Source organism: Apiospora marii, assembly GCF_038362585.1.
Source record: "Apiospora marii strain CBS 49790 chromosome Unknown utg000003l_segment0_segment0, whole genome shotgun sequence".
NCBI lineage: Eukaryota > Fungi > Ascomycota > Sordariomycetes > Amphisphaeriales > Apiosporaceae > Apiospora > Apiospora marii.
In genome coordinates this window covers 3,283,996-3,301,674 of record NW_027117374.1, presented here as the reverse complement: position 1 = coordinate 3,301,674, position 17,679 = coordinate 3,283,996, and the positions used below count along the sequence as shown (strand labels likewise).

General features: G+C 55.0%; 8 protein-coding genes across 8 annotated transcripts; 5 read left to right on the top strand and 3 right to left on the bottom strand.

The window, feature by feature from the left end:
* Positions 1–788: 788 nt before the first annotated feature.
* Positions 789–2,807, top strand: PG985_004581 (mitochondrial division protein 1; the record flags this gene model as incomplete). The annotated part of the gene is made up of 3 exons (XM_066824350.1): positions 789–1,395; positions 1,448–2,466; positions 2,532–2,807. Coding segments are annotated over 3 exons (1,902 nt in total), but the record flags the coding sequence as incomplete, so codon positions are not given.
* A 1,523-nt stretch (positions 2,808–4,330) lies between these two features.
* On the top strand, positions 4,331–5,776 carry PG985_004580 (norsolorinic acid reductase; the record flags this gene model as incomplete). Its single annotated transcript, XM_066824349.1, has 4 exons — positions 4,331–4,505; positions 4,649–4,914; positions 4,985–5,665; positions 5,747–5,776. 4 exons carry the CDS (start codon positions 4,331–4,333, stop codon positions 5,774–5,776), a joined length of 1,152 nt encoding a protein of 383 aa, XP_066687509.1.
* Positions 5,777–6,672: 896 nt separating this feature from the next.
* On the top strand, positions 6,673–8,297 carry PG985_004579 (uncharacterized protein; the record flags this gene model as incomplete). Its single annotated transcript, XM_066824348.1, has 3 exons — positions 6,673–6,983; positions 7,038–7,119; positions 7,452–8,297. The coding sequence occupies 3 exons, from the start codon at positions 6,673–6,675 to the stop codon at positions 8,295–8,297; spliced, it is 1,239 nt and encodes a 412-aa protein (XP_066687508.1).
* A 591-nt stretch (positions 8,298–8,888) lies between these two features.
* PG985_004578 (mitotic checkpoint protein bub3 protein) lies at positions 8,889–10,182 on the bottom strand (the record flags this gene model as incomplete). Its single annotated transcript, XM_066824347.1, has 3 exons — positions 8,889–9,610; positions 9,728–10,090; positions 10,173–10,182. 3 exons carry the CDS (start codon positions 10,180–10,182, stop codon positions 8,889–8,891), a joined length of 1,095 nt encoding a protein of 364 aa, XP_066687507.1.
* Positions 10,183–10,657: 475 nt separating this feature from the next.
* Positions 10,658–11,855, top strand: PG985_004577 (uncharacterized protein; the record flags this gene model as incomplete). Its single annotated transcript, XM_066824346.1, has 3 exons — positions 10,658–10,721; positions 10,789–11,114; positions 11,175–11,855. 3 exons carry the CDS (start codon positions 10,658–10,660, stop codon positions 11,853–11,855), a joined length of 1,071 nt encoding a protein of 356 aa, XP_066687506.1.
* Positions 11,856–11,867: 12 nt separating this feature from the next.
* Positions 11,868–12,500, bottom strand: PG985_004576 (uncharacterized protein; the record flags this gene model as incomplete). Its single annotated transcript, XM_066824345.1, has 2 exons — positions 11,868–12,229; positions 12,290–12,500. 2 exons carry the CDS (start codon positions 12,498–12,500, stop codon positions 11,868–11,870), a joined length of 573 nt encoding a protein of 190 aa, XP_066687505.1.
* A 754-nt stretch (positions 12,501–13,254) lies between these two features.
* PG985_004575 (molybdenum cofactor synthesis domain-containing protein) lies at positions 13,255–15,482 on the top strand (the record flags this gene model as incomplete). Its single annotated transcript, XM_066824344.1, has 3 exons — positions 13,255–13,536; positions 13,608–13,686; positions 13,762–15,482. The coding sequence occupies 3 exons, from the start codon at positions 13,255–13,257 to the stop codon at positions 15,480–15,482; spliced, it is 2,082 nt and encodes a 693-aa protein (XP_066687504.1).
* A 396-nt stretch (positions 15,483–15,878) lies between these two features.
* Positions 15,879–17,117, bottom strand: PG985_004574 (uncharacterized protein; the record flags this gene model as incomplete). Its single annotated transcript, XM_066824343.1, has 1 exon — positions 15,879–17,117. One exon carries the CDS (start codon positions 17,115–17,117, stop codon positions 15,879–15,881), a length of 1,239 nt encoding a protein of 412 aa, XP_066687503.1.
* Between the last annotated feature and the right edge of the window lie 562 nt (positions 17,118–17,679).

The following is a 17,679-nucleotide window of genomic DNA, read 5'->3' as shown; positions in this document are numbered from 1 at the left end:
TACTAATACTTGGCCAAATGATCAATTGAAATAGCCCATCACACACCTGTGTTTATATCAATGTACCTAATGTAGGCAATCAGCCCTTTGACCTCTCCACCAAACGTATAATGCCTCATTTCTCTCTGGCTACAAAATGCCTACTGTCAAATGATTTTTTTGCTCTGCTCGTGTTATTCGCATAGCCAATTGGTCGAGTCCGATGTCCGGCCTTGCAGCTTGCAGTGCAGAGCAGCTTACCTTTGCAGCGTCATTTATTAGCCCGCCTGCCCGCACGCCCACCCCCCAAGCCATGGCCCAATGACGAAAGGGCACGCACGTCTAGCCAGCAGAATGTCGCAAGCTTGCAGCAGCTCCCCAATTATGGTGAAGTGGCTGTCTAGCAGCAGCCTCCAAAAGTCCAAGCCTGGTATTTTAGCGCATGGCATTATTTTAGGCTGCACGAGCCATCTGATGCAACCCCAGTCCAACTAGAGAGCTCTATTCCCAGACGACTATGCCTTCTTTTCGTGGCTCCATCAAATTATTATCGTGATAAGTGTTCAATGTTTTTGAGCTCAATACCCGACCAGCTTCCTGAATCCCCCACAGCACCACGTTAGCCACCGCCCTGTTACTTGTCCAATTGCTCAAGTACCGGCTTGGTCTTAGCTGTCGTATGGATGATAAAGATTTCGACAATGCTTTTCGTGATGAAGCCTCCGTGGGCGACAGTTCAATCCTCTCGGTACTTGCTCGCGTGCGGCCCATCATGCTCCCTCTGTACACCCGGCTAATTGCTGCTCCAGACTCGAGGGATAGAGACGTTTACTCGCAAAATCACCACGACTGCTGGGCACTTGGTCGGGCCCTTGTCTAATGAAGCCGCTTCGGGCGGCCACTACCAAAACGCCATGGCCGAGGTACACAAGCAATTGAAGAGACCCGGGATCCAACGGGGTATGTTCTCCATGGCCAGGACCACTCCGACCGACTTGGTGCGCTCCAAGCTCTCCACCACGGAGATCCAGTCTCGTGCCCTCTCCTATCTGTCCGACGACTTGTTGCGACAAATCCCCGACGAAGACAACACCTATTCGTTATTCCAAGGCTTCCAGGCAAGCTTCCCCGAGCTGTCCGAAGATGGGAAGAGGCATAGGAGGAGGGTCTCTCGAGGCCGCAAGATGATTGAGGAGCAGCCGCATGCGCCTGACAGCCCGCAACACTTGCACAAGCTGAAGAAGGAGAGGGCCTCGTTCCTCCACGAGCTGGAAATGCTCGGCGTCCGCAAGAACATGGCCAGCAGTGAAATCCGCGAGATCGACAACAAGATCGCCAACCTTGCGGGCATGCGAAAGATTATCCTGGACCGGTTAGCAGGGTTGGAGCAAGAGGAAGCCTTACTTGAACATGACAGTAGGCTTCCCCATGTCTCTTTTTACACTAGACGTTTTGCTAACAAATGCAGTTATGGATATGGAGGGCCACATCGAGGACGCACAGATGTTGGTCGACGAGGCCGAGTCCATAGCAAGGGAATTGACCCCTAGCAAGGACGACGGGGATGACATGGTCACGGACGAGGACGCGGACGAGTTCATGTCCAAGTCGGTCTACGAGAAGATCCCCTCCACCAACAGCACACCTTCGCGGCCGAAGCGGGCCAAGACTATCCGACGGAAGTCGATGCCCATTTTGCATGAACATTTTGAGCCGGGCACAGCAATTCGTGAGATCAAGGCCCATACCGACCAGATTACAGCACTCGATTTCGATTTCCCCTTTGGTACAATGGTTTCCTCCGGTATGGATGACCAGGTCAAGGTTTGGGATCTCAACGCGGGACGGTGCATAGGACTTCTCGAGGGGCATACGGCATCCGTCCGAGCGCTTCAGGTCGAGGACAACATCCTCGCAACGGGTGGCAGAGATGCAACCATTCGGTTATGGGATCTCAGTAAGGCGCATTATGACCCTCAAGGAACCTACGAAGAAGATGAAGATGGTCTCGCGTTCGAGAACAAGGACGACCAACCTGTGGACCCACCAGCAGGCAGCATGGCTGACTGCCCCTTGTTCTCTCTGGAATCACATGTTGACGAAGTCACGGCTCTTCATTTCCGTGGAGATGTGCTTGTGTCGGGCTCATCCGACAAGACACTGCGCCACTGGGATCTGAACAAGGGCCGATGTGTGCAGACTTTGGATGTCATGTGGGCGGCTGCGCAGGCATCGGCATCCTTGGGTCCCAGCGAAGGCAGCTGGAGGTCAACGAGCCGGTCCACTTCGGCATCCGCCGACTTTGTGGGCGCCATCCAGGTCTTCGAGACTGCCCTTGCCTGCGGAACTGCTGACGGCATGGTGAGACTATGGGATTTACGGAGTGGTCAAGTACACCGGAGTTTAGTCGGTCATACCGGACCAGTAACCTGCCTTCAGTTTGATGATATGCACCTTGTTACAGGCAGTTTGGACCGCAGTATTCGGGTAAGTTGGGAGCCTTCCCTTCACACCATACCTTTTCTACAAGAGCCTTACTAACAGAGACACAGATATGGGATCTTCGTACTGGCTCCATTTTTGATGCTTATGCCTATGATCACCCCGTCACCAGCATGATGTTTGACGACAGGCGCATCGTCAGCGCCGCTCAGGAGGACGTTGTCAAGGTATACGACAAGCTTGAGTCGCGACAGTGGGAGTGCGGCGCCGGCATCACGCAAGCAGAGGAGAACAAGACGCCGGCCATTGTTGAGCATGTGCGCATCAAGGACGGGTACATGGTCGAGGGACGCCAGGATGGCATCGTCGGCGTGTGGACCTGCTAGCGACGTGCTTATGTACCAACATGTAGATATGAAAAGTGATGATATCCATGTATACTGTTCAAACTTACACGTGTCTTATCCAAATAAATCAGCATTACGGTACCCGTGTATCGAGACGAAATCGTACAGGTCACACAGTTGCCAGCCAACCACATTTAGTAGTACACCTAAGTCATTCGATTGAACTCAGTAGGCGCCCATTTACCCACTGTGTCTCCCTATACCCCGCCCCGGCACTACAGCACCTCCACTATACCTAGCTTTCAATTGCACTTCACCCAAGGTCTTCACTGGAAGACACAGGCCGATATCCATACTTGTACCTCTTACACTTCAGATACAGTTGGGATTAATTGACGACGCCAGTAGACATAGTTTCGGACTTAGGACAACCAAAACCCGAAACCATCCCCCTCTTTGCTCCTGGGCATTATACAGAAACATATTATTAATCAGTGATGCCACCTGTGTTTGACCGTGAGCCAACGGGAACGCTCCGGATCCGTTCTTTTGGCTCCTCCGGAACGCATCATTTCCCTAATGCCGCCATTCTGCATTATTTCCTAATGCCGATGAGATCATACATACCTGCATATCTACACTATACTTTGTCGATCAAGCCATTTTGACCTACCTGCCTGCCGACATACACACGTACGTAGTATCCGCCTCCCACACACAGGCAGCGAGGAATGTTTGATGCATGAAGCGGGATGTGCGGACAGGGCCGGCTTGAGGAAACAAGGGCGCTACCCAATCGTGAAGTCATAGCTTAATCAGCTCCCTACTCTTGCAGATTCGGATAAAATGGGAAGAGGTGCAAGGCTCTTTGTGGAGGGCCATATGTGGCACATATAAAAGACTATTGAATTCCCTGATTGCCTGAGGTTTGACGAAGTGCATTGCTGTCGAGCTTGACCTCAACGCAACCTACAACTTACTTGATTACTTCACCTTATTAGTCCATAGTCTTGGCGGACGACTATACGATAGCATAATCGCCCAGGGATCCAGGTGAGTCAGATCATAAGAAGTGATCTCCTACTGTGACTGCACAACACTCTCAATATCCCCAGCAGCACCAAATCATGTGAACATTGTGACTGGATGCCAGTCTCCGGTTCTTGATTGGAACTGGCAACTCCAGTGACGAGTATATTCTCCAGGGCGAGTATACTTCCGTGCGATGGTCACAATTGGGTCACATGGGACATTTGGAACAACCACCAATACTGTGAGGATCGTCTTCGGAAGAGACTTGCGGGGGAGAACCGCTGCCTAGAAGTTGTTCGCATCGTCAAGATGCACAACAAACTCACCGCTGCTCCTTCCTTCCTTTTACAACCAAGACCGGATCAACGTTGCTAACCACAACCGGAACAGCCACACACACGAAACTTGTTACTTCCAACTTGCTGGCTGAACAGCAAATACCCTCCGGTTCTGTAGCCGCTACCACATCACTTTACGGACTGGACGGTCGCTTCCGGCCTTGATTTAACAACCTCTTTCACCTGCATATCATGGCGCCTCCTCTACCCATGGCTCCTCAGCCCAAGAGCCCTTTGGCTCGCTATCGTCTGCTCTCACCCACCGCCTCGGTACGGGTCAGCCCTCTCTGTCTGGGCGCCATGAATTTCGGCACTGCTTGGACCGAGTTCATGGGTGCTTGCGACCAGCAGACGGTCGAAGCGATCCGTAAGTATTGACCCGGTGGTATCCTTGGTATCTGCGCTCGTTCTAGTCGGGACTGCGGTGTGCGAGTACATACATGAGATCGATACAATACCACCGCTGCCTCCGTGTCTCACTTCGATGGTGTACTGACACGGATATCGCAGTGGACTTCTTTTATTCCCAGGGAGGAAACTTCATCGACACTGCCAACAACTATCAGGCTGAGGAATCCGAGAAGTGGATTGGTGAGTGGATGAAGAAGCGCGGAGTCCGAGACCAGATGGTCATTGCCACCAAGTACACCACCTGTTACCGAGCTGGACGTGGTGATAGCGAGATCATGGCCAACTGCACCGGCAATGGCACCAAGAGCCTTCATACTTCAGTCAATGCCAGCTTGCGCAAGCTCCAGACTGACTACATCGACGTTGTAAGTTTCCTTGGAAGGAGCGAGTGTCCCAGCTCACATATGGATCGGGTTACTAACATGAGATATATAGCTTTACGTTCACTGGTGGGACTACAGCACCTCAATCCCCGAGCTGATGCAGGCCCTGAACACGCTCGTTTCCCAGGGCAAGGTCCTGTACTTGGGTATCAGCGATAGCCCGGCCTGGGTCGTCTCCAAGGCGAACCAGTACGCCCGCGACCACGGCCTCCGCCAGTTCAGCGTTTACCAGGGCCAGTGGTCGGCGGCCAACCGCGACTTCGAGCGCGATATCATCCCCATGTGCCGTGAGGAGGGCATGGGCCTCGCACCATGGGGCGCCTTGGGCGGCGGCAAGTTCAAGACGGAGAAGCAGCGCGAGGCGCGCAAGCAGGGCGCCCCGGGCCGCGCCGCAGAGGCCAGCGACAAGGACATCAAGGTCAGCCAGGCCCTCGAGGCCGTGGCCACCCGCAAGAACACGCTCATCACCTCGGTCGCCCAGGCCTACGTCATGGCCAAGACGCCCAACGTGTTCCCGATCATCGGCGGTAGGACCCTCGAGCACCTGAAGAGCAACATCGAGGCCTTGACCCTAGCGCTGTCGGACGAGGACATCGAGGAGATCGAGAGCGCGTCGCCGTTTGACCACGGCTTCCCCAATAGCTTCCTTTGGGGCGGCAAGACACCCCAGAACCCTGGCGAGGTCTGGCTGCTCAACATGGGCGGTACCTATGACTACGTCCCGGCTCAGAAGGTACGTTTTTGTTCATGAATCACCTACCCAGCATTCGAGTAAAGATTAGAAAAGTAGTCCAAACTAACAAAACACTGCCAGGCCATCACACCTACCGCGAGAGGCGAGTAGAGCCGACGCTCTCGCCGTAGATGGCTCTGGTGGCCACGGGGCAAGGGACGAAATTGAGAGGTACTTCGCATTCTGGGAGATGGGAATCATGGAATTTGGGTGTTTTGGTGTATTCACCACACAGGGGGAACACGCGGGTTACGTTGGGTTTTGGCTGGACGCATTGGGTTTGAATGCCTTGCAACACGCAGCACACGACAGGATCGATTCTGGGAACGAAATTGGAGGCAGATGCTCAATTGACCCAAAAACGGGATGTGGTATCATTAGGGAATACTTTTATGGCTCGACTCGATTTGGGAATTGATTTTCGATGACTGGAAGGCGGAAGTATGAGCTACCTACTTATCTCACTGCAGAAGAGTTACCATTGAAGAGTACCTAATGTGACTATATGTGTCTGGGCTTGTTCCCCAAAGATACCTTCCACGTATTTCAGGCAAGATATATCTGCTGACTTATGCGTACGGGGTATACAGGAATGTTTCGACAGGTGTTGCATTTGTATGAGAACCATCGCGTTGTCAATCTACACAGGATATACGTCTGCATTCATGTTTGATCAAGTTGGACTCGGTGACGCATAAGACGCCTGATAGAAGGAAGTGGCCCCCCTTAATAGTCTAAAAGAGAAGCGGTACTTGGCTATTGGCTGTTGTTTGTACTTGCCTTATGCATTCGCACCTGCCCCCGGGTCATCGTGCCTTCCATAGAGATAAAACCTTGATAATGCAAACAGTTCTACTGTAGCTCGAATCAATTCTTGACTTTGCTTCGGTGAAGCGAGTTCACGCATCACACCCTCGTACTATGCAATTCCTCATCACTGGGGAAGTAGTTGCTAGTGAATATCCGTGACAATTTTCCCGTCAGTGAGACTCCTACGGCTTGCAAACATGCTTGCTGACACTATGTCGGGATCTAATCCACGGAGTCTGCAAAGAGTACCCTCTACCAATGATTCCTGGGATTTCGTTTCTGCTCCCTTTCCAGAAACACAGCCACAGCCTGTTGCACATGCCAATAGGGGTCGTACACGCACCAGATTGCACAGAACAACTTCGCAGCTTTACCCCCATGACCAGGAGAGTGATGCTGCTAGGGCTGGCCTGAGCAGATCAGACAGCGCCCCCTCCGTTCGTGCTAACTCGGGGAAGCGAAGGGCTCGGGGTCCAAAAAGAAGCCGCGGAAGGTCGCAACGATCGATGTAAGTACCTACTTAAACTTATTCTCGCTCGCATAGAAGCCTATGGTGTCGCAGTGTACGGGTCTTGTTCTCAAAAGGCATCTTTCTAACAGTCCCGGAACCTCTAGACTACACCATGCAGAAGATCACACTGAAAGTATATTCCCGGAACTCGAAATTGGTATTAGATCCAGGAGTTCCAGCCCTGTGGGTTCGCTAGTCATACCCCATAGTCCACCGAAGCAATCCGGTCAACTGTCTCAACCGGGGAGGCCTCCTTCTCAACCCGAGACTCGGCATGGACGAACACAGCAACGAGAAAAACCATCTTCGCAGATGACACACATTCCAGAAACGCTTCCCTCCCAGCGTCCTGCATCCCGTGGCTGTGGAAGACCCACCACGCCAAGATCCAAGTCCCGGGCCAGGAGCCACTCGAGGGGAACAATATTTGGGGAGCTTCCAACCAATGATACTGCAACCCATCAGGTAGTTACTACTGAATCTGTACGCGTGCTCAAAGGCGGTTTCGTCATCAAAACGCCATCAACGGAGCATTACAAGTACCCAAGCGCCAGAAGCCAGCCAGAACCCGTATGGCGTGCAGGGGACGGTTTCTCAGATGATGAGGCAGCCACAGACTTCTTGTTTTATGCTACAGGCACACGCAAGCGCAAGAGATCATCGACGTTGCCGCGTATGGGCAAGTTGCACACTGGGGTTGATGAGACAGAGAGCCGAAGTATTCGTCCTTCGAATAAGCGGTCTCGCGGTATTGGCATTTACGAGAATCTCGAGCTCCTCAGGGGCGAACAGAAAGAAGCCTGGCCGACCAAGTCGGATTTTGAAGACTGTACCTTACGCACCAGACGCGCGAGAGAGCTGACAATACTCGATCATGATGATGCCGACACCATCATCCCGGCAACATTCAGACCCCAACGCGAGCGGTCAATAGACAGCCGAAGTACCGTCAAGTTCGTTCCACGATCGAACAAAGGGGCTTTGGACTTTGCCAATTTCCGCCATTCAGTGGTCGTGAAATCCACCTTCCCCGAAGATAATTTGTTGTCGCAAATCCGAATTTCCCGAGACCACTCAGTTTCAGGAGAGGATGAAGAGGATGCGTTCTATGAGGAAGATGAAGAACCAATTCCAGAGGATGGCTCGCAGGTGGATGGAGACCGCGAAGACTATGCCACGTCATACGTCTCTACTCGAGCTTCGAGTCCGTCCGGTGCTTACTGGGACGAACATGGCAATCACGTTTTTCCTGAAGACGAAGTGTACGACGAATATGGGGACGACATGGATGAGCAGGGAGGCATGAAATGACGATGGACCGCGTCAAAATTGGACTCGTGCTCCATCATGGTCAGTTATGCTGGCAGGGCTAACCGCAATATCATCAATAGGCTCACTTAGCCGGGGTTCATGTAGGGCAAATTCTGGCCACTTTATTGCTTCCAGATTCTTAAGCCTAGCCCGGAAGGCGTCGCCATACTATCTATCAGATAGCCAGGCCTAGCTTCGCAAGTATATATCGATCATTCAACTCGTTCTAGTAGTTGTCCCAACACGCTTCATGTGAGTTGTCATCTATTTACACAGAGACAGGTATAATATTTGCCTGCCAATTAACGCCGATTCGCCCACACACATGATATAGCAGTACGCCCCCGCCAGTTCTATGATCGTGTTCGACATGACGGGATCAGTAATATCGTCTGCCCGATTCTGTCGTAAGATCATCTAGCCAAGGCCCCTCCTATACTGTACGTATTTCTCTCTGGAGCCCGATGGTGGCAGTGTCGACGGATGTCAAGAGAACGGCACCTCGCGCATTGACATCTCCTGATACTGGCCGAACAGGCTGCCTGGCCTATCCAGCACCGTCTCCATAACCCATATTAATCGAAATTCCGCTTATTTGGCGCCCTTGCCCCTAGCTTCGTTCTCGCCGAGTTCGCGGATGACGATCTTGGTGCGGCCCTCGCCACTGTAGTCCTCCATGCCCGTCTCGAAACCGGGGCAGACGGCGACAGCCAGGAAGCGGCCGTCGGTGCTGAAAGCGACAGCGGCGATGGAGTCGGCGAACTTCTGGTAGACCTTCATGCGGCGCTTGGCCTCTGCGTCCCACAGGGCGACGGTGGCGTCGCCGCCGGCGCTGGCAAAGGTGTTACCGTGGACGGGGTGGAAGGCGAGGGCGTTGACGGGGTAGACGACGTCGGTGACGCCGGCGGCGGCGGCGTTGTCGGTCTGGCGGTGGCACTTGAAGGCGTACTTGCGGGCCTGGGACTCGGCGCTGGCGTCGAACCACTCAACGGCGACGCGGCCCTCGATGGACGAGGTGGCGTAGCCGCCGTCGGACGGCATGGCCGCCACGGCGCGCGTGAGGAACTTGAGGGAGCTCTCGCGCTGCTGCCAGGGGGCCGGGGCCTCGCCCGACTGCGACTCCAGCGCGCCCGCGAGTGTGCCCAGGTCGTAGATGTGCACGAGGCGCGACGTCATGGCCACGATCACCTTGGACGGCGACGCGGCCATGGCGTGGGGCTTGCCCGGGAGGGGGATGGTGAGCGGCGTTAGGGACGGGTTCGTCGGGTTGTGGATGTGGAGGGTGCTGTCCCAGGACGCGGAGATGAGGAGTGCTGTTCGTTTGATTCACCAATTGTTAGTTTTTCCTTCATCTTCTTGTTGTCGGGGAGGAGCCTGCGCAGATGTATGGTTGCTGAAGGAGAAGGAGAAGAAAGCTGGTTGCGACTCACAGTGTGCTTTGCTATAGACCACCCTCCGCACCGGCGCGGTGTGCTTGCTCACGGTCGTCTGCTCGCCGCTTTCGAGGTCGACCCGCCTGACCTCCCAATCCATGCCCGCCGTGAAGGCCTCGTTGTCGTCGGCGCCGAAGCACACGTCCAGGATGGGCGCCCGGTGCTCGTACGTCCGCAGCAGCGTGCCGTGGCTGACGCCGCTGCCGTCCTCTGCATCGCCGCTCTCGGAAGTCGTGAGTGTGTCGTACAGGTAGAGGTTCTTGTCCCACGACGAGGCCAGGAGTCGCGACGGCGCGTCCGGCGCAAAGACTAGGGACGAGACGGCATCGTTAGGCGGTTGCGCGAGCTCGAATTGTGTTGCTTAAAAAGAGCCAAGTTAGTCAGCATTTACTATCATGGCAGATGCATGGGTTGAATCCTGCGTGAGTGAATGGATACATACTGGGCGCCATGACTATGGGTTCTTTGTGTGTCGGCGATGTTGTCGGAATTGTGATCAAGAATTGCGATTTGGAGCTCGTGCTATGTCAGTAGTCGGCGTTGGTTAATGCTCCTTGGTTGCTGTGTTAGGATGGGGCCTGTCCCATGGAGCCGTCGCCGATAAACAATCAATTGACAGAGCTCCCGTCCGCCCCTATTTCTGCTGAGTAACACCGCCTAAATTTGGCTGGCGTTGCAACCGGAAGCTCTGGGTCATGGAGGGGCAGGCTTGAACTGTCTGCCAGAGCTTCAGACGGAGGGGCATTTTTAGCCAATTCCACTCCCTCGAATGATTTGAGAGAGTCTTGTCGCAAACCTCATATTTTCGAGGCCAACGAGGTCATTTACTAGCTGCGTTCTATAATAATTGGTCTTTCCAGACCCTGTTCATTCCACTTCTAACGTATTCAATCCCACACCACTCGTTGCTCGTAGTGTTTATTCAACATGCCTTTCGCGCAGCTTCTGGTGGGCAGCCCAGGCGCTGGCAAGAGCACCTATTGCGACGGCAGTGAGTGAAGTCCTGTAGCTCACTTTTTTGCATTGCCCATTCAAGTCGCTGACACAAGCACGAACAGTGCACCAGTTTATGAGTGCTATAGGCAGAGAGTGCTCCGTAGTCAACCTCGATCCCGCCAACGATAAGACCAACTATCCCTGCGCCTTGGACATACGCGACTTGGTCACCTTGGAAGAGATCATGGCAGACGATCAACTAGGCCCAAACGGCGGTGTCCTCTACGCTTTTGAGGAGCTCGAACACAACATGGAATGGCTAGAGAACGGCCTCAAGGAACTGGGCGATTCATATGTACTATTCGATTGCCCCGGGCAAGTCGAGCTATACACCCACCACAACTCGCTACGGAATATCTTCTTCAAGCTTCAGAAGTTGGGCTACAGGGTTAGGCGCTCACCCCTCAACCTCTTCTTCCTCCTGTGCGATTGTACTAACTTCGAATAGCTGGTAGTAGTACACCTCTCCGATTCCTTCTGCTTGACGCAGCCGTCGCTCTACATCTCCAACCTACTTCTTACGCTTCGCGCCATGCTCCAGATGGATCTCCCGCACATCAACGTACTGACCAAGATCGACAAACTCTCCTCGTACGACCCTTTACCTTTCAACCTCGATTACTACACAGAAGTACAGGACCTCAATTACCTTCTCCCCTCGCTAGAAGACGAAGCTCCAGGATTGCGCAGTGAAAAGTTCGCTAGGCTGAACCAAGCTGTTGCCGACTTGATCGAGAACTTTGCGCTTGTCCATTTCGAGGTTCTGGCGGTCGAGAATAAGAAGAGCATGATGCATCTTCTGCGTGTCATAGATCGCGCTGGCGGTTACGTCTTTGGGGGTGCCGAGGGTGCCAACGATACCGTGTGGCAGGTGGCGATGCGTAATGAGTCTTCCATGATGGAAGCCCTAGACATCCAGGAGCGTTGGGTTGATTCGAAGGAAGCGTATGACGCAGCCGAGAAGAAGGAAGACGAAGAGCAAGCCAAAAGGATGGGCCATGCCGATCCTTCCGGCACGGGAGCAACCACACCCGAGTTGGTGCCTGACGACGACGACGATCCATACGACGGATTGCCACCGCCCACCGGCGACAGTGGAATTAAGATCGTTAGATCAAATAGAACATGATACCCCTCAGTTTCAATCGTCACTGATGTCGACCATGTCTTCATCGCCCGAGTCATCTTCGACATTCAACGGCGTCGGCATGACTGTTGCTGCCTGTCGCGTCCGCTTTGCCTGACCGAGCATGGCTTCAAGGGCTGCCTTGTCCTTCTCACCAGCTTGGTCTTTGACGGCAAACATCAGATTGCGGGCGTGCCGTATAGCTGCCTCTTCGACTTTGCGGATAGTACCGCTGACATGGACAACACGGAAAGTGCATGGCTTGCCATGCCTAACAGGGACATGGTCCATGAAGGTTAATGCTGTCCACAACATGCGATATTGCGCTCTGGTAATGCGTAGAATAAAAGTGGATGTTGCGTTTGACAGGTATTTGACTGGCGTTAAGTGAGCTTATGTTCCTGGGAATGTAAACAGCTTCGCACAGCATAACTTACCTTGAAGACCACCACCTTCGAGAGCGCCCGAGCCAAAGTCCCCAAAGGTCTTGGCCACCTCGGCGCGAATTTCTCTCAGCAGCACCTGTGGTGTCAGTTTGTCGGTTGTCGGCTGGTTAATGACAACTACATCTGGCACTCCTGGTTTGATACCGATCTCACTGGGATACAGGATATTCACCAGGAGGTAGCGCTCCTTGATGCGGACCATGTTGGGTGATGTCGCGCGTTGCTTGGATCAAGTGACCGAAATGATTATAATTTTCCCAGTCGCTGCAGTAGTCTCGCCGGATGCGACTCAAATCACGGCAAATTAGTGAGTGTACGTGTTGTTGGTGTTGTCCGTTGAACTTTGGAGTGAGGCATGAGAATTGATGGTTTATTTGAAGAAAGTATGGGTCCGAGTTGAATGGTTAGCAGCTGCGTCTTGGCACTATCTTATCGTTACCTATCCTTGCTTAAAGCATCTGTAGTGGGACTGGAAACAGCTTCCATAGGCGACGTCCAGTCGTGTAAGTCTCTCTTCCCCATAGCATGGAGTACACAGGTATAAACGCACACGAAGTAGCTATTCTCCTTGGAAGAGTTTATGAAATAAATCTACAAGAAACTGAATCGGATTCAAGCATCAAGTTTCTGCAAGAGGTCTCAATGGCACAAAATGCTTGGCCCAAGTCACGTTGCGTGACTGTTGCGTATTCTGGGAAGCTTACATGTAGAAAGAGACCCCCACCTCAGATCGGCAGCCGCAGCCGCAGCACCCCTCCTATTGATTGTCGTTTACACATACAAAACTACAAGTACTCAGCTTGTCCGCTCAACCTTGAAATACTGTCATATATAAAAATTCTGGTGGCTCATCTTCTTTGTTCTTTTTTTTCACTCAATCGCAAACTCTCTGAGACATTTGGTCTGGAGAGATTCCCCAAGGAGGTTGTAACTCCGGAGACCTCGGATCAGCAAAGATGTCGGCATCAACGCCGCCCCTCAGGGTGGCTCTCCTGATCATCTCGACCACCGCGGCCAAAGACCCCAGCACGGATGCATCGGGGACCGTTTTGAAGGACACGATAGAACAGGAAGGGGGTGGTCGGTGGCAGCTCGTCGACACCAAGATCGTGTCCGATGTCGTCGTGCAGATCCAGCGCCAGATCATGCTGTGGGCCGACGTGGCCGTGCCCGAGGGCATCAACTTGATCCTGACCACCGGTGGTACGGGGTTTGCGGTGGCCGATAACACGCCCGAGGTAACCAATTACGCACTATTTTGGCTGCATCCAGTGAAAGGAGGTCATGAGTACTAACCAGTAACTCGCAGGCTGTGTCGGCGTTGCTCCATAAGCAAGCCCCGGGGATCGTCCACGGCATGCTCGCGGCTTCTTTGAGTGTCACGCCGTGTAAGTGGTTATTCTGTCCTAAAGCTCGAACCTTGAATTTCAATCTATCCGAAACTAACATATAATAATATCAAGTTGCCATGATGTCGAGGCCTGTCGCGGGCGTAAGGAACAAGTCGGTCATCATCACGCTTCCTGGGTCGCCCAAAGGCGCCAAGGAGAACTTACAGGCCGTCCTCAAGACTCTGCACCACGCCTGCCTCCAAGCAGCCGGACAAGACTCGAGGAGCCTGCACGCCGGCGGCTTGAAGAAGCTCGAGGCTGACGCAGGGTTCAGTCCTACCATGAGCGGCGCAGTAGGGTGGCATTCTCGCTCCTCCCACGGCGGCAGTAGTAGCAGCCACACCCACGCACACTCCCATAGTCACTCTCACGGCGGCCATGGGCACAGTCACGGTCACGGCCATGGCCATGGCGCGCTCGTCCGGCACACGACACCGAGCGCCAACCCGATGTCGAGCGACCCGGCGTTGGGGCCAAGCCGAAGGAACCGGGAGTCGCCGTATCCCATGCTCGCAGTAGACGAGGCCCTCGGGCAGATCAAGGAGCACACCCCCGCGCCGGAGGTCGTGGCGACCAAGGTCAGCAGGGACCTTCCGGGCTTCGTCTTGGCCGAGGACGTGAAGGCCAAAGCGAACGTCCCAGCTTTTCGGGCGAGCATAGTGGACGGTTATGCAGTAGTGGTGCCCAAAGGCGGTAACATGAAGGGCGTGTTCCCTGTGGTTTCCGTATCACATGCCGCACCGGGGGAGGCAAAGGAGCTGAAGGAAGGCCAGATCGCCCGGATCACCACGGGCGCGCCCCTGCCGGCGGGTGCCACGTCCGTCATCATGGTGGAGGACACGGTGCTCAAGACCATGACGGACGACGGTAAAGAGGAGAAGGAGGTCGAAATCCTGGCGGACAACGTCCAGGAGGGCGAGAACATCCGCGAGGTCGGCAGCGACATCAAGACCGACTCCCTCATCCTGCGCAAGGGCGAGCAGATCTCGGCCGTGGGCGGCGAGATCGGTCTCCTGGCAGCTGTCGGCGTAGGCGAGGTCCGGACCTACCGCCGGCCCGTCGTCGGCGTGCTCTCAACAGGCGACGAGATTGTCGAGCACGACCGGCCCGGGGCGCTGCGCCTCGGCGAGGTGCGCGATACCAACCGCGTCACCCTGATGGCGGCGGCGCGGGAGTGGGGCTTTGAGGTCGTCGACCTCGGCATCGCGGCCGACCAGTCCGGGTCCCTGGAAGAGACGCTCCGCAACGCGCTCCGTCAGGTGGACCTGATCATCACGACGGGCGGCGTGTCCATGGGCGAGCTCGACCTGCTCAAGCCCACGATCGAACGGTCCCTGGGCGGCACCATCCACTTTGGCCGCGTCGCCATGAAGCCCGGGAAGCCGACCACGTTCGCCACCGTCCCCGTCAAGAACAACGCCGGCGAGCGGGTCCGCAAGGTCGTCTTCTCCCTGCCCGGTAACCCGGCCTCGGCCCTCGTCACCTTCCACCTCTTCGTGCTGCCGTCGCTGCACCAGATGTGCGGGGTCGCGCCCGCGGGGCTGACCGAGGTCCCCGTCACGCTGGCCCACGACTTCGGCCTCGACCAGCGGCGGCCCGAGTACCACCGCGCCGTTGTCACGGTGGGGAGAGATGGGCTGCTCCTGGCTTCGAGCACGGGTGGGCAGAGGAGTTCCAAGGTAGGGTCACTGAGGGGGGCGAATGCCCTGCTGTGTCTGCCGGCGGGGGATGCGCCCAAGAAGAAGGGCGAGAAGGTACAAGCGCTGCTGATGGGGGGTGTTCGGAGTGAATAAGTGAGAAAAGAAATGGATTTAGTGGCTTGATACATATGTTGCTTGCTCTAACGTCGGTCGCGAAGATACCTAAGGCTCTCTCTACTTAGCAATTTATGACACCTAAAACTTCTGAAATCTAAATAGCTCTGGTGTTGAACTTCGAAACCACAAGCTTGCTATCAACAATCATAGATAGAACAAGTTGATTGACTTCAAAGGTTCACAAGGTTTCTGATGGGAAACGACTGGATGGATAGGATACTTTTTTGTATGCTTGGTCAAATGAACCCCTTGTATTGAGTGAGACCCACGCATCTAGCGTAACCCGGTGATAATAACGGCATGAGAATTACAACGCTGATATTCGAATTCTTTCCACGCCCGGACTGCTACATGACCGTCTCTTCCCACCTACTAGGAGCCGGGCACGTACCCGCTAACGCAGATTCGCAGATCGCCCAGCAGGTAGGGCGAGATGAGCGTAGCCTGGCGCCCGACCTTGACGAGCGCCGGCTCGCGCTCCAGCTTCGCGATCTGCCGGCGCCACCCGCGGACCTTGTCGGCCCAACGCTCACGCCGTGCCGTCGTCTCCCCCACCTTCCCGTCGTCGTTGGACTGGGGCAGCAGCAGCATCTGCAGGCCCTCGAGGCCTTGGCACACCATGATATTCTCCCACATCCGCTGGCGCCACTTGCTCTGATGGTCTGCGTTGCCCAAGGACCCAGACCCCGATGATGACGATGATGCGTGGTCTTCTTCCTCGTACCACCACCCCGGGTCGGAGTCTTCCCAGAACTCGGGCACGCCGGCCACCTGATTCCGCATCGCGGCCAAGCGGGGCCGCCACCGGCTGCTGTTGATGGTCCAGGTCAGCGCGAGGTTGTGGTTGGGCCCGCGGTAGTTGTTGCCGCGGTAGGGCCCGGTGGCGTGGACCATGCGGCGCGTATCCGGCGGGGCGGTGATGCGCGTCTTGTTGGGGTCGTACTTGCCGCACGAGTGGGTGGCCGTGTCCGGGACGCTGTACTTGACGTACTCGAGGCGCGTCTCGGGCGTGAGGGGCCGGTGGCCTTTGTGGACGGGATTGTCGGGGTCCAGCAGGGCGTCCAGGTCCGGCCCGAATAGCTCGCCGTAGATGGCCAGGTGGAACAGCGTCTCCGACGGCGCCGAGTCGATGGTGTAAGCGTCGTCGACGCCGCCGTCCCAGAAGTTGGGGGTGGCGTACCACTGCTGGCCGACGCACTTGTCGATGATGTCGGTGACGGGGTTCATGAGGGAGAAGCGCATCTCGTGCAGCTCACGGATGCGCGCCATGGTCAGCCCGCAGCCTGCGTCGCCGGCGGCCAGCTCGAGCAGGCCGTCGAGCCCCTCCCGCATGCTCAGTGCCAGCCGCTGCTCGTTGGCCTCGGACTGGCGGGCCCAATGGCCCAGCTCCCGTGCCGCCGCGGTGACGAGGTAGTGCGGCGAAGGGCGGAAGAAGATACGGGTCTGCGCCGCCGCCAACCGTAGGATGGTGGGTGGCCTCGCGGCGTCCATGGCGTGGCGCAGGGCCCGGCATGTCGAGCCGGTGCTGAGAAGATCCTCGATGGTCTGCAGGTGGTCTGGAAGCAGCGCCAGGATCTCCGGCGGGAGCGACAGAAGGGTCAATGGAGCCATGGTAGATTTATGAGAGATGAGGGGCTGCTGAAGGTCATACAAACAGACTGCTTCCTCAAATGCCAAACGGCGGTCTTGTGTCTTTTATGTCAAACGTATTTATAACAAGGGATGGTCATGGATCGCAGGCAGCAAGCAACTTAGGTCAAGATCGGCGTGCGTGTAGTAAGTCAACCGCCACAGTTATTGCCTGTTTGGGCTACCGTTACATTATTATTAGTGATCATGCCGATCTGACTTTGGCGGGGTGACTCTTACGGCCCGCCGACGTTCCACTAAAACCAGGCGGCTTACCTAAGGTAGAACCTGCAAGCCAAGCACAGATGAGCGAGCCACTATCGCCTGGATCGCTCGATCATATGGAAAAGCAATCTGCTCATACCTTTGGTGTTTACTGTATTTATGTCCAAGTATTTTATACGAAGTGCATACACGTTCACAAAGGACAAAGACACCAAATTCTTAATAAAGATTAGGGATCACTTCCTGCGATCCAAAGTGTGTGGGTTATCCTAGTGAGTGCCTTGTATGTATGGTTTCTATCAAACAAAAGAGAGAGAGA